Raw genomic sequence first — 17,700 nt, forward strand, 5'->3', positions numbered from 1 at the left:
TGGAGAACGGGAAACCTTTCCTTGGCGCACTGTCTGCGACAAATGATTAAGTCTTGCAAAAAGCTTGTGTCCTGTGGAGATAAAAGTTTAGGCAACGCCTGACATCCAACGAGTGAAGAGCCCTCTCTGCAGTCGTTGATGGATTCGGGAAAAAAGTCTTCTGTACCACAGGTTTGTTAAGGTGGAAATCAGATGGAACCTTGGGTATGAATTTCGGATTTGTACGGAGGAGAATTCCATCCATTTTGAATTGCAAGAAGGGTTGCTCTATAACAAAAGCCTGAATTATACTGACCCGTCTAGCTGAGGTCAGGGCCAGAAGTAAAGCCAATTTCTATGACAAGAACTTGTTTGCCACTGAGTGAATTGGTTCGAAAGGAGGTTTCATCAATTTCGAAAGAACAGTATTCAACTGCCAGGCCGGAGCTGGAGACCTTATAGGAGGAAAAACTAGACACAGCCCTTTGAGGAACTCTTTGATTATTCTAGAAGACCACAAAGAGGGAGAGAAAAGTGATCTTCTGTAGCGGGAAAAGGCTGCTAAGTGAACCTTTGAGTTAAATGCCAAACCTGATTCCCCTAGCTGCAAAAGGTAAGACCTGCTCTGGAAAGGACGACAGCGGATGTATACCTGCTTGATGGCACCAGATGCAGCAACGCTTCCATTTGAGGTGGTACGTTTTGTTGGTACTGTCCACCCTAGCTCTGGCTTAGATATCTGGATATTCCACTGAATTGTTCAAGTGCTGGAACTCATTGAATTTAGGAGCCATGCCGATAAATGTAGATTCCTGTGACCCGGGTGTAGGATCTGCCCCTGGTTCATAGTTAGAAGATTGGGCAATACTGAAAGCCGGAAGGGCAGGACCTACTATAGAAGCAGCAGTTTTGTGTACCAGTGTTGACGTGGCCATGCTGGAGCAATGAGGATTAGTTTGCATGGCTCAAACGTAATCTTCTTCAAGACTCTTGATGTAAGAGGAATGGGCGGGGGGGGAGCGTCAGCAAAGATGCCGGACCATGCAATTGAAAAGGCATGCCCACATAACCCCGGTTGGGGATGCCAACTTGCATAGTACCGGTATTTGCGATTCTGGGGAGTTGCGAACAGGTCCAATTCTGGTGTGCCCCAGCGTAGGAAGATGTTGTGCAGGGTTTGCTGGTGCAGTTCTTATTCATGGCACCACGACGTGAGCCTGCTGAGTGTGACTGCAATCATGTTCCAACGTCCTGGAACGTGTTCCGCTCTGGAGACAGATTCTGTGAACCATAACCCATTCCCACAATTTCTGTGCTTCCTTGGCAAGCTGGCGAGATCTTGTTGCACCCTGCTTGTTTATATAATGAATCGTTGTGGTATTGTCCGTATGTACGAGCACTGATGAATGCTGAATCCTGGGTAGAAAAGCCTGGAGGGCTAGATGTACTTCTTCTAATTCAAATATATTTATGTGGGATTATGTGGGATTGACTTGGAGTCCGATCCCTCCAGTGACGCATCCGTGGTAATCACGAAGGGTGGCGCTATGTGTCTGACAGACAGCCCTGCTGACAGATGAGTTTTGTCAGCAGGGCTTCAATGGCTCGAGCATGCGTGGAGTGATCTTGATGTCGAATGAGCCTTTGGACTGTGCCCAATGCTTGTCCAGTTCCTCCTGCATGGGTCGCATTTTGAGGTGACAGAATGGGATCAGCGGTATGCATGACGACATCATTCCAACAAGAGACTTGAACAGTCGGACTGAAAGATTTTTTTCTTTTGATGGATTTTGTGAGCATAAGAAGACTGTTAGCGTTCCTCTTTAGGGTGAGCCTTTAAGCACACTATGTCTAACTGGGCTCCTAGAAAGACAATCGTTTGCGATGGGCACTGTAAGGATTTTCGCAGATTGAGACCCAGTTGTCGGAAGAGATGTGTGCAGGGCTTTGCAGACACTCGTGCTGCCGATTTGGAAGGTGCTTTTATGAGCCAGCCGTCCATATATGGAATACTGGATGTTGCCTGAGAAACTGCACCTGCCAACTGCCTGAAACCAGTGATGGCGACGTCCATGGCAGAATCTATAATTTCATTAGATACTCTTTCGCCCTCATGCAGGATCTTCTTGCCTTCCCCCTTAGAATCCTCTGGTAGTTGGTTCAGATAGGGGGCTATATCTGACCACATCTGGCGAGCATAACGCCCTAAGATAGCCAGAGAATTCGCCGCTCTAACTGTTAACGCTGAGAAACTAAGAGAAACGCTTCCTGAATCTAAACATCTGCCATCCCTGTAGGAGGAGCCGAAAGAGAGGCTGCTGGATTCTTTGAGCGGCGCTGAGCAGCTTGCATGACCACAGAATACGGTGTTGGGTGTCCTGTGAGACACGCTAGTGCATTATCCATAGCCTTGTATTTTTTGTCAAGACGTGGGAGCACTGCTGGTTTAGAAGCTGGGGTCTTCATGATTCCAATACCATCATCCCAGATGTAATCAAGAATTGGTATAGCCCTGACTGACTTTTGAAATGGTTCTTTAAAGTCGTAAAGGAAACAGTCAGACTGTTTCGAGGGCATTGGCAAAGCAGATTTTTTGCTACACGTTCCTAAAGGTTATGAAACCCTCCTAAGTCTTCTGGCGGAGAATCTACTGAAGGAGGTGTTGGTGAAGCAGGCAAGGAAATCAAATAATTATACCACTCAGTGCCGGTAAGTTCTCACTCTTCCCTCTCTTCATCCGAAGAGATTACTTCCTGACGAGGAATGGACTGTGGAGTATTAGGAACTGACAACCTCGTAGGAGTGGAGCGCTGAACAGGTGACCCCATTGGAGGTGTAAATTTAGAAATAGGTCCTGAAGGTGGGAATCTCCTGCGGTAATCTCCCAGCATAAACTAAAGATCTGTGAGCAAGGCAGACAGCATTGTGACCATGTCCTGCTGATACTGTTGATGTCCCATCTCAGGTTGGGCATTGGTGACCTGACCATAATAACCCTATTCCTCCTCTTCGTCGTCATCTTGGCATTTAACATGCAAGTCTTAAGGACTATATGCATTCCCAAATGGGCCCTCATTTTCAGAATCTTCCGCCTCCAGAAGATGCGTGCGCTGAAGAGGAGTGATCTAACTAGGGGAAGTATGTTCTGGGGGTGATGTCCATCTCCATAGGCTTAGGTGAGAATGATCTGGCCACCAACGGCGATTTTGGTGACGAAGGAGTCTTCGCCTGAGAAATGACAGCCAGTGACACAAGAGTCGTCATCAAAAACTGTGGGCTCGACGACAACGTGTTCGCCTCCGGTGACAGTTTCTTCTTCATCGACAGGGACTTTGTCGACAGGGTCTCCGGATGGTGGTGTCTTAGTCGACGACTACTTTCTCGTCGACTGTTACGTCCTCGCCGGCACCGATTTCTCTGCCGATGATGATGACGAGAACAATCTCAGACGGTGAATTCTCCGTCGTTGGTCTCATTTTAAAAAGACAACAACAAAATCTTTGTCGACACCAGAGGAATTGTCGACGAAATCGGGGCCTGAGTGGACGACAATGGAGAAGTCATCGACGGTGAGAGGGCCATGGAGAAAGAGGTTGATGTTGACGTCCCTGAGGTGCATCCCCTCATTGAGGGAGTTGACAGACCCTTCCTAGATGGCAGAGAGCTCGATGACCGCTCTGAGGAAGGGTTTTTGAATGTCAATTTTAGCCCTGAAGGTGGGGTTTTGGGCCTGATACAGTTTTTGATGGCGGTTCTCTATTGTGAGACCCTTTCTTGCTCTCTGAAGAAACATCTTGTGAGAACTTCTTTTGGCACTGGGTTCCTTATCCAAGTGCAAGGAATCCCTTGGGGGGGGGGGGACTACACCCCCTATTCTGTCACTGTCCAGTGGGAGGGGGGCAGGAGGCTGTCTCTGGTTGGCAGAGTCCCCCCATCCTCATATGCACATGGCCATGTCTGAACTGGGGTGGTGGAGTGAGCTAAAGAAGGATGATGAATTAAACCCAGATCAGTTGACTGGGGGTGAGTGTTTGATTTGCTCAAACGCTCCATCCATCATCCCCTTTGGTATCTCTTTGTTCGCCCTAAGTTGGCAGAGTATGCCCAGACGTGGGTCCCTTGCTCACTTTGCCACTGGATTCAAGAGAACCTTGCTGATGAGTTATGAACCCGAAACCGGTCCCAGGATGCTTGCTTCCGGTCCAAGGAAGAAATGGCTTGGCAGTTTGGGCTGGACTGTTCCCATGAGGCACAGGGTCAGACTGATTTGCATATGGCCATGTCTGAACTGGGGTGAGCTAAAGAATGATGATGAATTAAACCCAGATCAGTTACCTGGGGGTGAGTGTTTGATTTGCTCAAACGCTCCGTCCATCATCCCCTTTGGTATCTCATCCTGATGACAAGGCAAGAGGCATTCTGCAAAGGGCTTAGGTGTTCTAGTAGACGAGGGACTATCGGTGCTGCCATGTCCCAAAGTGGGAGGGTGTAGCGAACCAAGAAGAGCAGCATTCAGCTAATGTACTGCCAGGAGTCGACAGAAAAAGACTTTGTATCCACTCCTTTAATTTTCTTGGACTGCCCATTTAGCAGGTCAATAAGAAAAGCTCGGTGGTTCGATTTAATAGTGGAGGAGGCTCAAACCACCAAACTCTCCTGAGATGGATGCAAGGATAAGATGGTGTGGTCTTCAGGGCTGATCTGTAGCGTTGGGTTATTGATTTGTTGACTGCTGGGCACGACAATGACTTAATTCATGGGTCCTTAACTGCCTCAAGGAAGGCCTTGTTAAAAGGAAACAAGGGCTCCACTGTAGTGGCAGCGAACTGTAAAACATCCATCAAAATGTTGGGGCCATACTCCACTGAAGACGGGGGAAGTTCTAAATCTTCAGCTGCCTTTTTAAGGACTGCATGAAAGCTCACCATCTCTGCAGGAGCTGGACAAGGGGTGGGTCAATGTCTAAATCAGGAGAAGTATTCAGCCCACTGGTGTTATGATGGGCCAGCAGATCTGAAGTATTGGAGGAAGGCAAAGGGTCCGTGTCATCTGTGTCACCTTAGCAGTCTGGAGATTGCTGGTCTCAATCAGATCCAAAAAGATCATGAATAGTGTCCCAGTAACGTGCCCCCGCTTTTTAGGTCTCGCGCCTAGCGTTGCAGTGCGCAGAACTCCTCGCGCAGCGAGAGACCTCTTGTAGGGGGTTTCAAAACTGACCTAGGAATCGCACACGCTCGTGCGTGTGTTTTTCCTTTTGGGATACGCTATTGGCCTTTGCGTGCGTCTTTTTAACAAAGACAGCACGCAATTGGCCAAAGGCGGGCGCATTGCTCCGCCCATGGCCTATTAGTGTCAGTTACCCGCAGGCCCGACATCTGTTTTCAAATATCGTGCACAGAGGTGTGCGCGAGAATAGGAAACAGATGTCTTGGTGTGGCGCGCGTGCACCACTCGTTTTTATATTTCCCCAACTCCATGTGTACGTGCGCACAAACCACAACTAATCAAGACTCTCTTTTAGAAATATTTAAGCACGCTTTTGCGCATGTCATCTCGCCGCGTCTCTTCCTCCTTGTTATTTATACTGGATTGGACGCATCCACTAGGCAGCGCTGCTTCAAAGGGGAGCCGCCCAGCTGGACGTCATCGTCGGAGGAAGGAGCTGTGCCGCGGTTGCAGGACGTTGCCTAGCAACCAGAACACATCTACAAGGCACTGCTGCTACACCGGTTTCCCCTTCACCCCCGCACCTGAGAGTCCAGACTTATTGTCATCATTCCACTCACGCGCCAGGTTTCAGCCTCCTCATCCCCTCACACCCCAGCCTCCTCACTACTCTTCACACCCTCACACATCAGGGTTCCGTTTCGTACTCCCCCCCTCACACATCAGGTTTCATTCTCCTCAGCCAGTCACGCCCCAGACTTCAGCCTCTCTTCTCCCACTCACACGGCTGCTCGTGTCCTCTCACTCTTCAGGTTTCAGCTGGTTTCTTTCACTCTTGATTCTTCAGCCACGTCACTGCCATCTGCTCGCTCCATATCACGCCTTGGGGTACCGTTCCTCACACCTCAGAGCCCAGACTCCTCGTGCGCCCTCACTCCTTCCGGCCGGCCCCTTCCCTCCTTTCACCGTTCGCATGTTGGGCAGCCTTCCCTACATTTCACAGCTGACAGCTTGTCTCTCTCGCACACAGACTGCCGTCAGCAAAGTGAGCTCTCGTATTCATCTCCATCGTGGCATCTCACGCCAGGGCCTGTCCTACAGATTAGAGCGCCCCGAGTCATGGGCTGTGTGCTGCATCATGGCAGCCTGGTGTGAGAGTGCCCACTGCGAACGGGGCGACGAGAGAGACATCCATCCACCCATCATCTGGTATGTGTCTACAGTGACACCGTCCTTACAACCCCAAGACGCGGGGAAGATGGGAACCACAGACTCCGGAGTGAAGGCTGCTGAGGTTTAATATTTTGTACCTCCTTGGGGCGAGTCCAGCCCCAGAGTGCCACACACCTCTCTCTTCTCACCATAGACTGACATGGAATACCCTGTCCCCTGCCCTCGGCATCCCAAGGCAGTCGAAACCTCTCACAGCTGAGGATCTTAGCAGTCATTCTTGTATAGTGAAAGATGAGCCAATACGTCTAGTCGCTTGTATGATGTCACGATCTATCCATCCGGTGAAAGGGGTGACCATATCGCTTATCAAGTGAATGTTGTCACAATAGGGCAAGATAGGTCTCGTGTTATGGTGTCAGTAGGTCTCAAGGAGTAAATGACATCACAATAAATCTCGTCCAGTGAATCGTGCTACCCTAAGTTTCCTCTGCTGAGTAATGATGCACCAGATCGTAACATGAAATGACGCTGCAATATGTTTCATCCAAAGAACGATCCTTAATTAGGTCTCGACTGTTGAATGACATCATAGCAGTTCTCATTCAGTGAATTATGCTAGAATTGGTTTCATCTGGTGGATGACGTCACAGGAGGGCTCACCAGTAAACTGTATTAAAATATAATTCGCCCAGTGAATGATGTCATAGCAGTTCTCATGAAGGGAATGATTTCACAATAGAGATCACCCAGGGAATGACGTCTCATGAAGTGGATTATCTCATAACACATCTCATGCCACGCTAGCTCTCACCAAGTGAGTGATGTCACTGGAGTTTAAGAGGTCAGTAATGTTCATAGTAGGTCTCACCGACAAACGACGCCACGATGGGTTCATTCAGTGAATGGGTCTCTGCTAATGACATGTTAAAATCACTTTTAAAGAAGAGGTGTGGCGCAGCGGCCAGGGTGCCCAACTCCGGACTACGGGGTTCAATTACGGTTGAATCCCCGGCACCAGGTTAGATTACGTAGTTTCTCCTACTGCAGGCACGACATGCTGTCCTGCAACATTCATACTTTTTAAGCAGCCCGGGACATTGGCGGCGGCTTCTTTGCATAGGTCTCGCATTTACGATAGTTTGAGCTATTGGCATTGTACAGGATAATGCCAATAGCTTAAACACTCACAAATTCAAGACGTATTGCATTGCAAATGTTTGTTTCCTTCTGGCACCATTCCTCTAAGAGGTCCTGAGCTTCTCTGCCAGACCTAATCGTCTTCTCTGGCTCTCCATGAGGGTGTGAGGAAGTGGTGGTGAAGGAACCATAGGCGACACTAGAGGTGGTGCCGTTAAGTGAGTTGAAGGTGGCACTGGAGTCAGTAACATCATTGGCATCTCAGCACTGCACTAAAAACAATTCAGAGCAAAATCTTTTGAGCAGAGAAGCTCCGAAACCATATCGAAAAGCGCAGGGAAAAAAAAGTACGTGATGTCCAGGTGCCGGGGTGGGCGCTATATGCCTCCAGTGGCTTCAACACAACTCATTTACCATTGTAGTGTTGAAATTTGCAGATCCAGACTGGTACCTGGGATATTCAAAAGGTGAGGTGTATGCAGTTACTAGTAGCCATCAGAAGTCATGCTCTTCTTGATTGGTTATATGAACGCGCAGGTGGTTCACTTTGTGTCTGCCTGTAGGCCTGGGGGTCTGATGGCCTTGTTCGTATCTTAATAAGGGGTGTACTGAATACGATGGCAAGAATAAAGAAGTGAGCAGACCATCTGCCTATCTAGTATTGTCTCTCTAGGAAAGGTGTAGTTTGTTTGAAGTGAAGCCAATGGCCTTGAGGTCTGCTTGTTATTATTCTTTGTTACACCTATTGATGAGATGCTACAAACACTGTTTGGCTATCAAACGTCCAGAATCCCCACAAGGACTCCACCGCATAGCCAACAATGGCATCGGAGGCCGCAGTGACAAGCGGTCTTAAATTGGGAGTGGCTATAATTATAAATCATAAATGATTGTAAAGGGGTTGGTTTGCCTTCTTTTGTAATGAGTCCAGCCTGTGCTTGTTGCCCCTCCTACAATAAGTGTAAAAAAGGTGCCATGTTGCACCAGAGCCAGACAAACCAGTCAAAAGCATAGGGACCTTCACTATTTTCAATGTGGCAGCACATCCTTCAACCAATTTTATCTATTTACCTGCAATTCTTGTTATAGCATTTAGTGCTGTACATCAGTTTTCTGGACAGATACTGTACAGCAGTTGGGAGAATAGTTAGACTTTGTCTGGTGTCCTGAACAGGGCCTTGTGTTTCTAAACCAAATGACGCAGGTGGGTAAGTGGCATGGTATCTCATGCAAAAGAGATATTCCTCCCAAAGGTGATGAAGTGGGCTTGATGGCTCTGCATGGTATATTTTTCGAACGGTAGAGGAAACAGTACCCCTCTGTTATTGGAACGGTTATGTCCAATTTGACTGCAATTTGTCTCCATCAGACTATGATACTTTCCATGTCCTTCACGGGACAGTGAACTAGTACCATTACCTGGGGTTAAGCAACTGTTTACTTTATTGCCTAATCTTACTGGCTGCTCTGAAAGTGTTAGGGCGAACAAAGCAAAACCAAAGGGGATGATGGACGGAGTGTTGAACAATGCAAGCACTCACCCCCAGTCAATTGATCTGGGTTTAATCCATCACCGTTCTTTAGCCCACTCTGCCACCCCAGTTCAGACATTGCCATATGCAAATCAGTCTGACCCAGTGCCTCATGGGAACAGTCCAGTTCGAACTGCCAAGCCATGTCTTCCCTGGACCGGAAACAAGCATCCTGGGACCAGTTTCTGGCTAATCAGCCGTTATCAGCCAGGCTAGCTTGAATCCAGAGGCAAAGTGAGCAAGGGACCCACGTCTAGGCATACCCTGCCAACTTAGGACAAACAAAGCAAATAATTGTGATCACTTTCCTCATCGTCAGTAGCAGCTGCTTCTGTGCATCAGTGGTGGGGCGTGAGAGGGAGCGGGGGCGTTATAAAGATTAACGGAGAAATGAAAAAATAAGTTTACCTTGCCGGGGGCCGCCTCTCCGCCGTTGTTCTTCCACGACAGCAGGCACAGAAAGCACCCAGGCTTCCAGAGTCCTCTAGCCAATCACAGCGCTGCTAATTGCAGCGTTGCAATTGGTCTAAATGCCGTGAATCGGCACTCAGATGGGACTGGGGCCCTGGGCATGTTCCTCACCAGGCTGTGCATTGCAGTCTGGTGAGGAACATGCAGTGTGCATGACTGGCCAGCCCAAGATGGCCGGCCAAGCAGTTATGCGCACTTGAGGAGTTCCTACCACTCCTACCCTGCTCTAGAAGCAATGCAGCCCAGTCCCGCCTGTACCGCACCTGGAGATCCGCTAGGGCAAAAAAAATATTTAAATAAATGATAATAACCTCTCGTTATCATTTCATTTTTCTTGTGGGGCAACGTTCCTTCGCCTTAGCAGAGGAGCCGCCACTACGTATGTCTATCGAACAGTGCTTGCAGAAGCAATATCTAGGAAGTAAGCCCCATCTTGAGCCCTAAGAGGCAATGCGGGAAGTGTGATTACGTACTGAAAGAAACTGAAGGATACAAGGTCTTCAATTTACAGACATCTTTGCCTACAAAAAAAGGCCCTTTGTTATTTTTAACTATTTTAAAAGAAAGAAAACATGAATTGCTTGAAAGTGTACATGCTTCAGGAACTTTTAAACCCATTTTGAATTACATTTTTAAAACTTATTATGGTTTATTAAAAGCTAAAATATAAAATCATGCCTCAATCTAGTGGAAATTTATTTCCAATCACTTCTGTTTCGAGTTCCTGAAAATATATAGATTTTGCAGTTTTTTGATGAATGTCAACTACTTAAACTGTATGCCACCTTTAAAAATGGAGTAAAATATTCTTTTTCGCAAGATCAAGCGGTAGAATTAAAAAAACAAAATTTAAAATATATATAAAAAAAAAAAAAAGCATGCATTTCTCAGAATGGGCCAAAACCTTACCAAAGAAATCAAAAGAAAATGGATCTCTTCCTCCAAAGAATTCCCGAAACACATCCTCTGGATTACGGAATTGGAATCCAAATTCAAATGGACTGTCATAATGACTTCCACCTGCAAACATAAGACCACATTAGTACAAAGGAAAAAAACAATATGAATTCAGCAAAGAATTTTAGAGTAACATCTTTCCTCAAGTAGCAACCAAGCCACGAGCCCAGCAAGAACAATAAAATCTACCCAAAAGATTAAACATTCGGGAGACCTTTGTCAAATAAACTTAGTTTACAGGCGTATTTGGATGCTGATCCTGCCAATGTAGGAATCCATAAAGGTATTTTTTGGCCTATTATGATGCAACATGATATAAATGAATTCAAAGATGTTATTTCAGTCCATTTAGGCCATAAAAACACGCATGTTAAAAAGATGAAATTCATATATGTGCCATTTACGGACTCAAGTCGACTTTTGCTTTGCAGACTCACTTATGAAGGCATGTGTGTTTATAAATTAAATTTAGATGCACACCCAGCAAGAGGAACTAGGACTCTAGTCAGTACTGCTTCCTTTGAGGAATAGTCAGTAATATCAATCCAGAACAGAATCCAAGCTCATCCATTCAGCCAGATCATTAACAGGAACTCCTTTACATATTATGGACAGGTTACAACTGTCCTAGCATCAGGTTAATCTTTCATTAGACATTTTGTATTATGCAGGTGATCTCTAATAAACTGGACCACTGAAGGACCATAATTTATCAGTCTTTCCCACACTACATAAAACCACAAAATTAGTTACAAATTCATGAATCTACCACCTAGATTGTCCCACCATCCCTGTGGCAGGGTGCAAAGTACTAAAACTGGTATTAGGCACTGCCAGCCTCCTCAGCACCTGTTAACCTCGTCCTGGCACATTCAGTTTTACCCCCACCAACCCTCCCCATCTCCTACCCTCAACACGTAGCATTCAATGTTCTGCCATCTCAATGAATACTAAACATACAATCTATCAAACCTACAAGGATGACAGTTCCACAAGTAGTTGGCGAAATTAACTGAACTATAATTCTTGCAGCAAAGACATTTTATGTAAACTAAGTTTGTGCTAATTCACCATGGTCCGTTATCTTTGTGCCTTTCTTGCAATGAAAATGATTCAATGTGCCACACAGAGAGGACTGTAGTCCATTCCATCAAATAAATAATGTAATTAACCTATGCAAATCTGAGCACAATCCTTGAAAAAGACTTCACTGGTATAAAAATGAAGTATAGCAGGAAGTCCACAAGGAAGGTAATTCTCCCTGAAAAAAGTTACTACAAAATACTGGGGCACAGACTGAGCACAGCAGGGAAACTTCATGCGTCAGGGGATTTCAAGATGTATGGCAGTTACTAAAGTGCAAACTATGTGGAGAAAATCCAGTCACATTAAAATATGGTATCCAAGTCTTGACAGACTATACCTCATTATTGTTATCATATTACAGAAAATGCTACCACTGAACATCAGAAATAAGCCTACAACTGAGGTAATCTTAAAAAAAAAAGTAGGATGACTAGTCTAAATCTCTCTGGACAAGTATATTACAATAAACCCTAGACTTTTTCTGCAGGGTCAAGCAACTTCCATTTTGTGAAAGATAACACATCATTCATAGACTGATATTGTTTAAGTTAAAGAAAGATTTGCACACAAAAAGAATAGCATTGCGGACCAGAGACTATATTTAAATTATTAAAAAACAAAAATAGTTAAATCCAGTATGTTGCTCGAGCATTTACTGGTATCAAATCTGAGAACAAATACTTACCACCTCCTCCGCTTAAACCTTCTTTTCCATATTTATCATAAATATCACGTTTTTTGGCTGTAAAAAATAAGTTCTAAATTAAAATTTACGACCTCAAAATAAAGACATACTTATTTAATTTACTTTTGTAGGCATAGTTAATCCTCTGTTCAAGACTAGGATTTAACAGGCACATTAAGTGTCAGATAACTTATTGCAAGACACTCCTGAACGAATGAAATGTTGAAGTGCACCCATGTATCACACTGAAGAAAACACTGAACAATCTGAGAATTGACAAAGGGTTAAGGGCACTTAATGTCTTGGCAAATGTAATCACAGTATATTGCTGAAGAAGACACTGAGAATTTAGAAACTCATTAGCTGGAGTCCAATAAGGAGACTAAGAGTGCTGTAGTCCATGATAAAGCACAGGCCTGTCTTCTCTGAACCAATGCCATTTCAACCATCTTCCAACTTACTTGCCCTATTCAAGAGAGAGTCTTACTTTCCAGAGAGGTAGCATCATAAGCAACTGAACACAATCGTGCGTGCATCAGTTTATTTCATTTTTTTTTCCTTAACACCAACTCAAACCTAAAAGATGTCAAGGCTACAGACATAATGAGACTGCATCATTTTACGCAAGGGTTTAAGCCAATACAAGTTGTACTGTTAAGTGAATCGTTAGTTACGTGGGTTCACAGCATTTGGACAAACCACTGATGTGTCTAGAAGAAAGGTCGAAAGACGAAATGGATAGCGAGTAAGGATTAAAAGCAATAGGAAAGGGGTTGGTGCATCTAAAGGATACAAAGTACAAAATTAACCATGATTCTAGGAGGTATTGTATTCTGAGGGAGAGGAGAGGTTGGACGATTTAGAGTCTAAGACTGGTGAGACAGAGGTCACTATAGAAGTTTAATATCCTTTGTAACTGAAAAAGATTGAAAATTAAAAGTTGGGTAAGTTTATAATGTACAGATATTTCAATGGCTCTTCAAGAGCTTGTCTGAATGAAGAGTCTAAGGGAGTCTCATTTCATAGTTTCATATGAAATATTATTCAGTGTTTGGGAAATGAAGAGAGAAAGTAGCTTTTTAAAGAAACAAGCAGACTTTGGACACAGTGGGTTAACCACATAGCTTTTACTGACCTCTAGTATGTTTGATAGCTTTTTAGGGCTGTTGAGTATAAAGGCTTTTTAGGCAATGTAGGCTGTTTTGAAAGACCAGCGGGCGTTGACTGGTCTAAGCATCTTTAGTACTGGGACTATGCACTAGTATATACAAGCATTAAGGACCAATTTAGCCGAAAGGCAGTATTACAGGAGACCTCGTCGGGCAGTCAGGCAGCAAAACCCTAATGTCTTGAATCAGTCAGCTAGCTAAAATCACTGGAAAACTCATCAGCAGCTAGTCTCCCTATTCTAGTCAGGCAATACGTGCATTAAGAACTTTTATGAGGCCAAACAGAGGGTTATAAAGGTTTTGAAGAACAGATTAGTCTCAAATGGTGTGATAACACCATCTAGTGATTTGGTATTAGTAATAATCCCAAGACCGATACTAGACTTACTTAGGAAGTGCAAACATTTGGGAGAAAGTTCTTTCTTAGATTCAGGGCTAAGAGATACGGAGCTTGTTAATGGATGTGTAGCGCAAGGTTCTTATTGGTTGTATATTTTTGTACACTGTCTAAAACAGTGTTTGCTGAAACTGTGTGGAACTGATTTGCAGAAAGTTGATCAACATCTAATATAGCGGTGGTAGGTCATAGCCAGAGAATTTATTAGGTTGCATAGTGGTTTGAGGGGATTGTTATCTCAAACTGAAAGAAAACAATTAGTGGGGCCAAAATGTCAAGACCTAAATATCTAGAACCAAAATATAGTGAAGGTATGTGAATACAAGCAAGGAATGGTTTCTTACCTGTAATCCCAGTTGCCCATGGAAGCTAACACTGGGTGGGGTCCCATTGGAGAGAGTGAGTACCTTTGACTATCTGGTGATCACTCTGTCGGACAATATGTCCTGGAAGCCCAAGGTAGCGAAGCACATTCTCCATCATAGACAGATAAACTGGGGCTTTCATTAAAGAGCACAGGACCCCCCCCGCCCCCCATAGCAAACCAGTAGCAGCCCCTCTCCACATAAATGATTGCAAGGCAGTAGGTTCAGCATTGTACAGTGCGGAACTGTGGGGATTCGAAAAGATGGAAGGCCTTCTGATGACAGAGAATAAATTCCTGAGGGCCCTGGTTTCACTATAGCAGAGCACTCCTCTTCATCCATTAAGGCTGGATATGGGATACCCTTCCTTATGCTGCTGCCCTCTCTGAAGAGAGGGCACTTGATCGCTATAAGAAAATTACCTGGATTTGCAAGATTAAATCTTTGCTTAGCACAATAGGACTAAAAGGGGTTGTGGGAAGCTAAGAGATACAGCACAGCTGCCTAGCAAGGAATTGATTAAGAAACAATATTGGAATTGGGGGGCTCAGTCTTCATTATTGCATCTGTCCAAGGGTTGCCTAACCATGGAGTTCAAACTGTACGGCTCATACGTACAATATCTGGAGGCTATCACGATTCCTCAGGATAGGAAGCTTTCCATGCACTTCCTGTGAACTCTTTTACAGCTTCTTGGTGACAGCCATCTATTCCATCACAGGTTTGTCCAGGCTGTCCCCTTGCTGTTGAGTCAATTGTCCAAATATTTTTTGCCTGCCCACTGTATCGGCGGCAGAGAGGCAAATGGCTTATTCCAATATGCAAACACTTTGGCATTCATTGCCATCGCGAGGCACTGCACATTTTAAAATCTGATCCCAGCCTCCTGGTAGTCTGCGCTGTAGCAAAGTTTCTTGGTAATATGTGGGCAATTTGAAGGTCTGTGTTGAAACTAACATCATACGTGTAAATGTATAGCTTTTTAACTACCTTTTATGGTTTTAATTGTTTACTCAATCTCTGTGTAACTATGAAATTGGTGATTTTAATTGGTCAAGTTTTTGGCGCTATTTTTATCACTAAGCCAGCATGGCGGGCCATGCTGTTTACACCTATTTAGGGATAGGCTCTTGTTGAACTTGGCTTAGCGCTTCTGTGTTATTTTATCCTTTTATAACATTTTTAAGCAATGGAGTAATATTCTTAGTTTATTACCAATGTATTATTGTACGTACCTAAAATCATTGAATGAATTGTACACATTTGCACTTTCATGGTCGGAGGACCGAAATAAAGTTTATGATGATTTCTTACCTGTAATCTCAGTTCTCTCAGAGGAATCTCCATTGAAGTCATAAGCACTGAATAGTTGCGCCCACGTGCGGGGATCCCGAGGGACTTTTTTTTTTAATGTCTTCTAAAGTGTAAATGTTCGCCATTTTTGCAGGAAGGACTGTAGAAAAACTTAAGACAAGAGCATTGTGCAGCCTGTAAAGAAAACTATAATGGCCAATGTCTTCAGATTGGCCGTCTTTCTTCATTTTTTTTAAAAGCAATGTATAAGTATATTTATATTTAATGCCAATTACTTTGGTAGGATGCTTAAATATCTTTCACAACCCCTTTTTTAAAAGGAGAAAGATGAAAGAAAAAGAAGGACAGTTTAGCCCTATAGGCTGCCATTATGTGAAAGTAAAAACAGCTTAGGATTTCAATGGCGATTCCCCTGAGAGAGAACAGAGATTTCAGGTAAGAAACCATTCTTTCTCTTCCAGGGGATCTTCATTGATAATCATAAGCAGTGAATAGAGTAGCAAGCCAATCCCCACCAAAAGCGGGGAAAAAGACAGAGAGACAACCAATTGACCAAATCAAGATACATTTCTCGGGGAGGGCTGACCTACTTGAGCATCTATTTTAGTATCTGAATCCCAGCAGTGGTGTTTGGTAAACATGAGAACAGATCTCCATGTAGCCGCTTCACAGATTTCCACTATAGGAACCTTTCTCATTAAAGCATCTTTAGTATCTTTTCATCAAGCTTTAGGTCTATCGTACAAAACCTTGTTTTCTTTGTGGTAGCATAACAGAATGCAAGATACACCGGTGGGTCTCATGGATCCGGCCGAGCAGAGGCTGGACAGCTTGCGCAGGCCTGTGGCTCTGGACAGAACATGGCGGAGCACCCCTTCCATAGCCATGGAACTGTCCTAAACTGAAGAACTATTGGGAGCTAATCCACAGCACGCTAGGAGGCATGACTAATCTGACCCTTATCCCCACACCAGAAGTAGCACTGCTAGGATACACAGTTAATTTCCCTGAAAAGGTCAGAAGATTCGCTTCCCTAGGTCTACTACTGGCCAAGAGAGAGGTGGTGTTGCACTGGGGCAGTAGGGCTACACCCACACTGAAGGGCTGGCTTCGCAGCCTGGCATATAGTAACGTAAATAGCGAAATTTATGCGAGTGTTATGCCCAGCACGTCCCACCCTAAAGACATATGGGGCCCATATCGAACATACGTGGAAATGAGGCAGCAGAACGCAAACTCCCACCTGGAGCAGGGATTAGTCCCGGAAGGCGTAGGGTAACTGTTCCTATTCATCGATCATGTTGCTGCATACCTCTTGAGCCACATGTTGGGGAAATGTATTCTACAAGTATTTAGCTGCGTACTTATCAGAATAAACCAGGACAAAATGGGGCAAATAGATTGGTTGTGATTTGGACAGAGGCGGGTGAGAAAGCAGGGACTGAGATCTGAATGATTTATAGAACTAGACGTTTCACTGCTTCTAGATGTATTGTGCGGACAATTTCTGTATTTACAAATGCATTTTTCATTGTATACGAGTATGGTTGATAGTGACTCAACAATCCTGTATTGCTGATAAATGGGAAAATGCTGAAGATAAAGTAAAAAAAAAAAAAAGTCTGGGGATGTCTCCTGACCACTGGCCTCACCCAACTCCTCTCTCCAGTCCGGTTTCTCTAACTGGTCTGCCAGAGGGGGCAGAGGTGCCGCCACTGGATTCAGCGCCAGAGGAGGTGTCACGAGGTCGACCGGCACCGATCCAGATCCAGGCCTGGAACCCTGGGGAGTCGGGCTGCCCAAAGATAGAGTGGAGGGCTTTGTGAAAACTACAAAGTTGGGCAGGGGCTGCCCCGGCTCCCGGAAAGGGAGGGAGGCTCCGAGTCAACCCAACAGGCTCCACGGGAGGAGCCAGACAAATACCTTCCACAACCCGCGTCGGTCGACTGACTGGGAGAACGCGAAGAGTGATGATGCTTCTTCGCCTTCTTTTTGTGCTTCGACTTACCTGAGCCTCCCTCTCAACCGGGACCTCGATCGGCACGAAGCAGACTGCCGAGCCTCAAGAAGCCTTCGGGACCGCATCCGCAAAGACTTCAGGTTCATAGCCCGGCAGTCGGAGGACGACTTCAGGTAGTGGTCACGCTCCAAACACCAAAGGCACACAAGGTGTGGGTCTGTAACCGACCTCAATTTGCGACTGGCGTTGCAAGCCTTGAAGCCGGTTCAAGGACGGGACATCCCTACGTGCACCAGGAGTCGAACGACT

At 45.1% G+C, this 17,700-nt stretch overlaps 1 protein-coding gene across 9 annotated transcripts in view; it reads right to left on the bottom strand.

Annotated features, from left to right (window-relative positions):
• The window catches only part of DNAJB6 (DnaJ heat shock protein family (Hsp40) member B6), a 387,002-nt gene that overhangs the window by 285,376 nt on the left and 83,926 nt on the right, over window positions 1-17,700 (bottom strand). For all 9 annotated transcript variants that reach the window (XM_085631965.1, XM_085631956.1, XM_085631958.1 and 6 more), the window contains 2 exons: window positions 12,187-12,243; window positions 10,368-10,478 (listed from right to left, as the gene is read on the bottom strand). In XM_085631965.1, coding sequence (XP_085488091.1) covers window positions 10,368-10,478; window positions 12,187-12,243 — 168 coding nt within the window. The remainder of the gene's footprint in view (window positions 1-10,367; window positions 10,479-12,186; window positions 12,244-17,700) is intronic.

The sequence above is a fragment of the Triturus cristatus genome, chromosome 10 (assembly GCF_964204655.1).
Source record: "Triturus cristatus chromosome 10, aTriCri1.1, whole genome shotgun sequence".
Taxonomy (NCBI): Eukaryota; Metazoa; Chordata; class Amphibia; order Caudata; family Salamandridae; genus Triturus; species Triturus cristatus.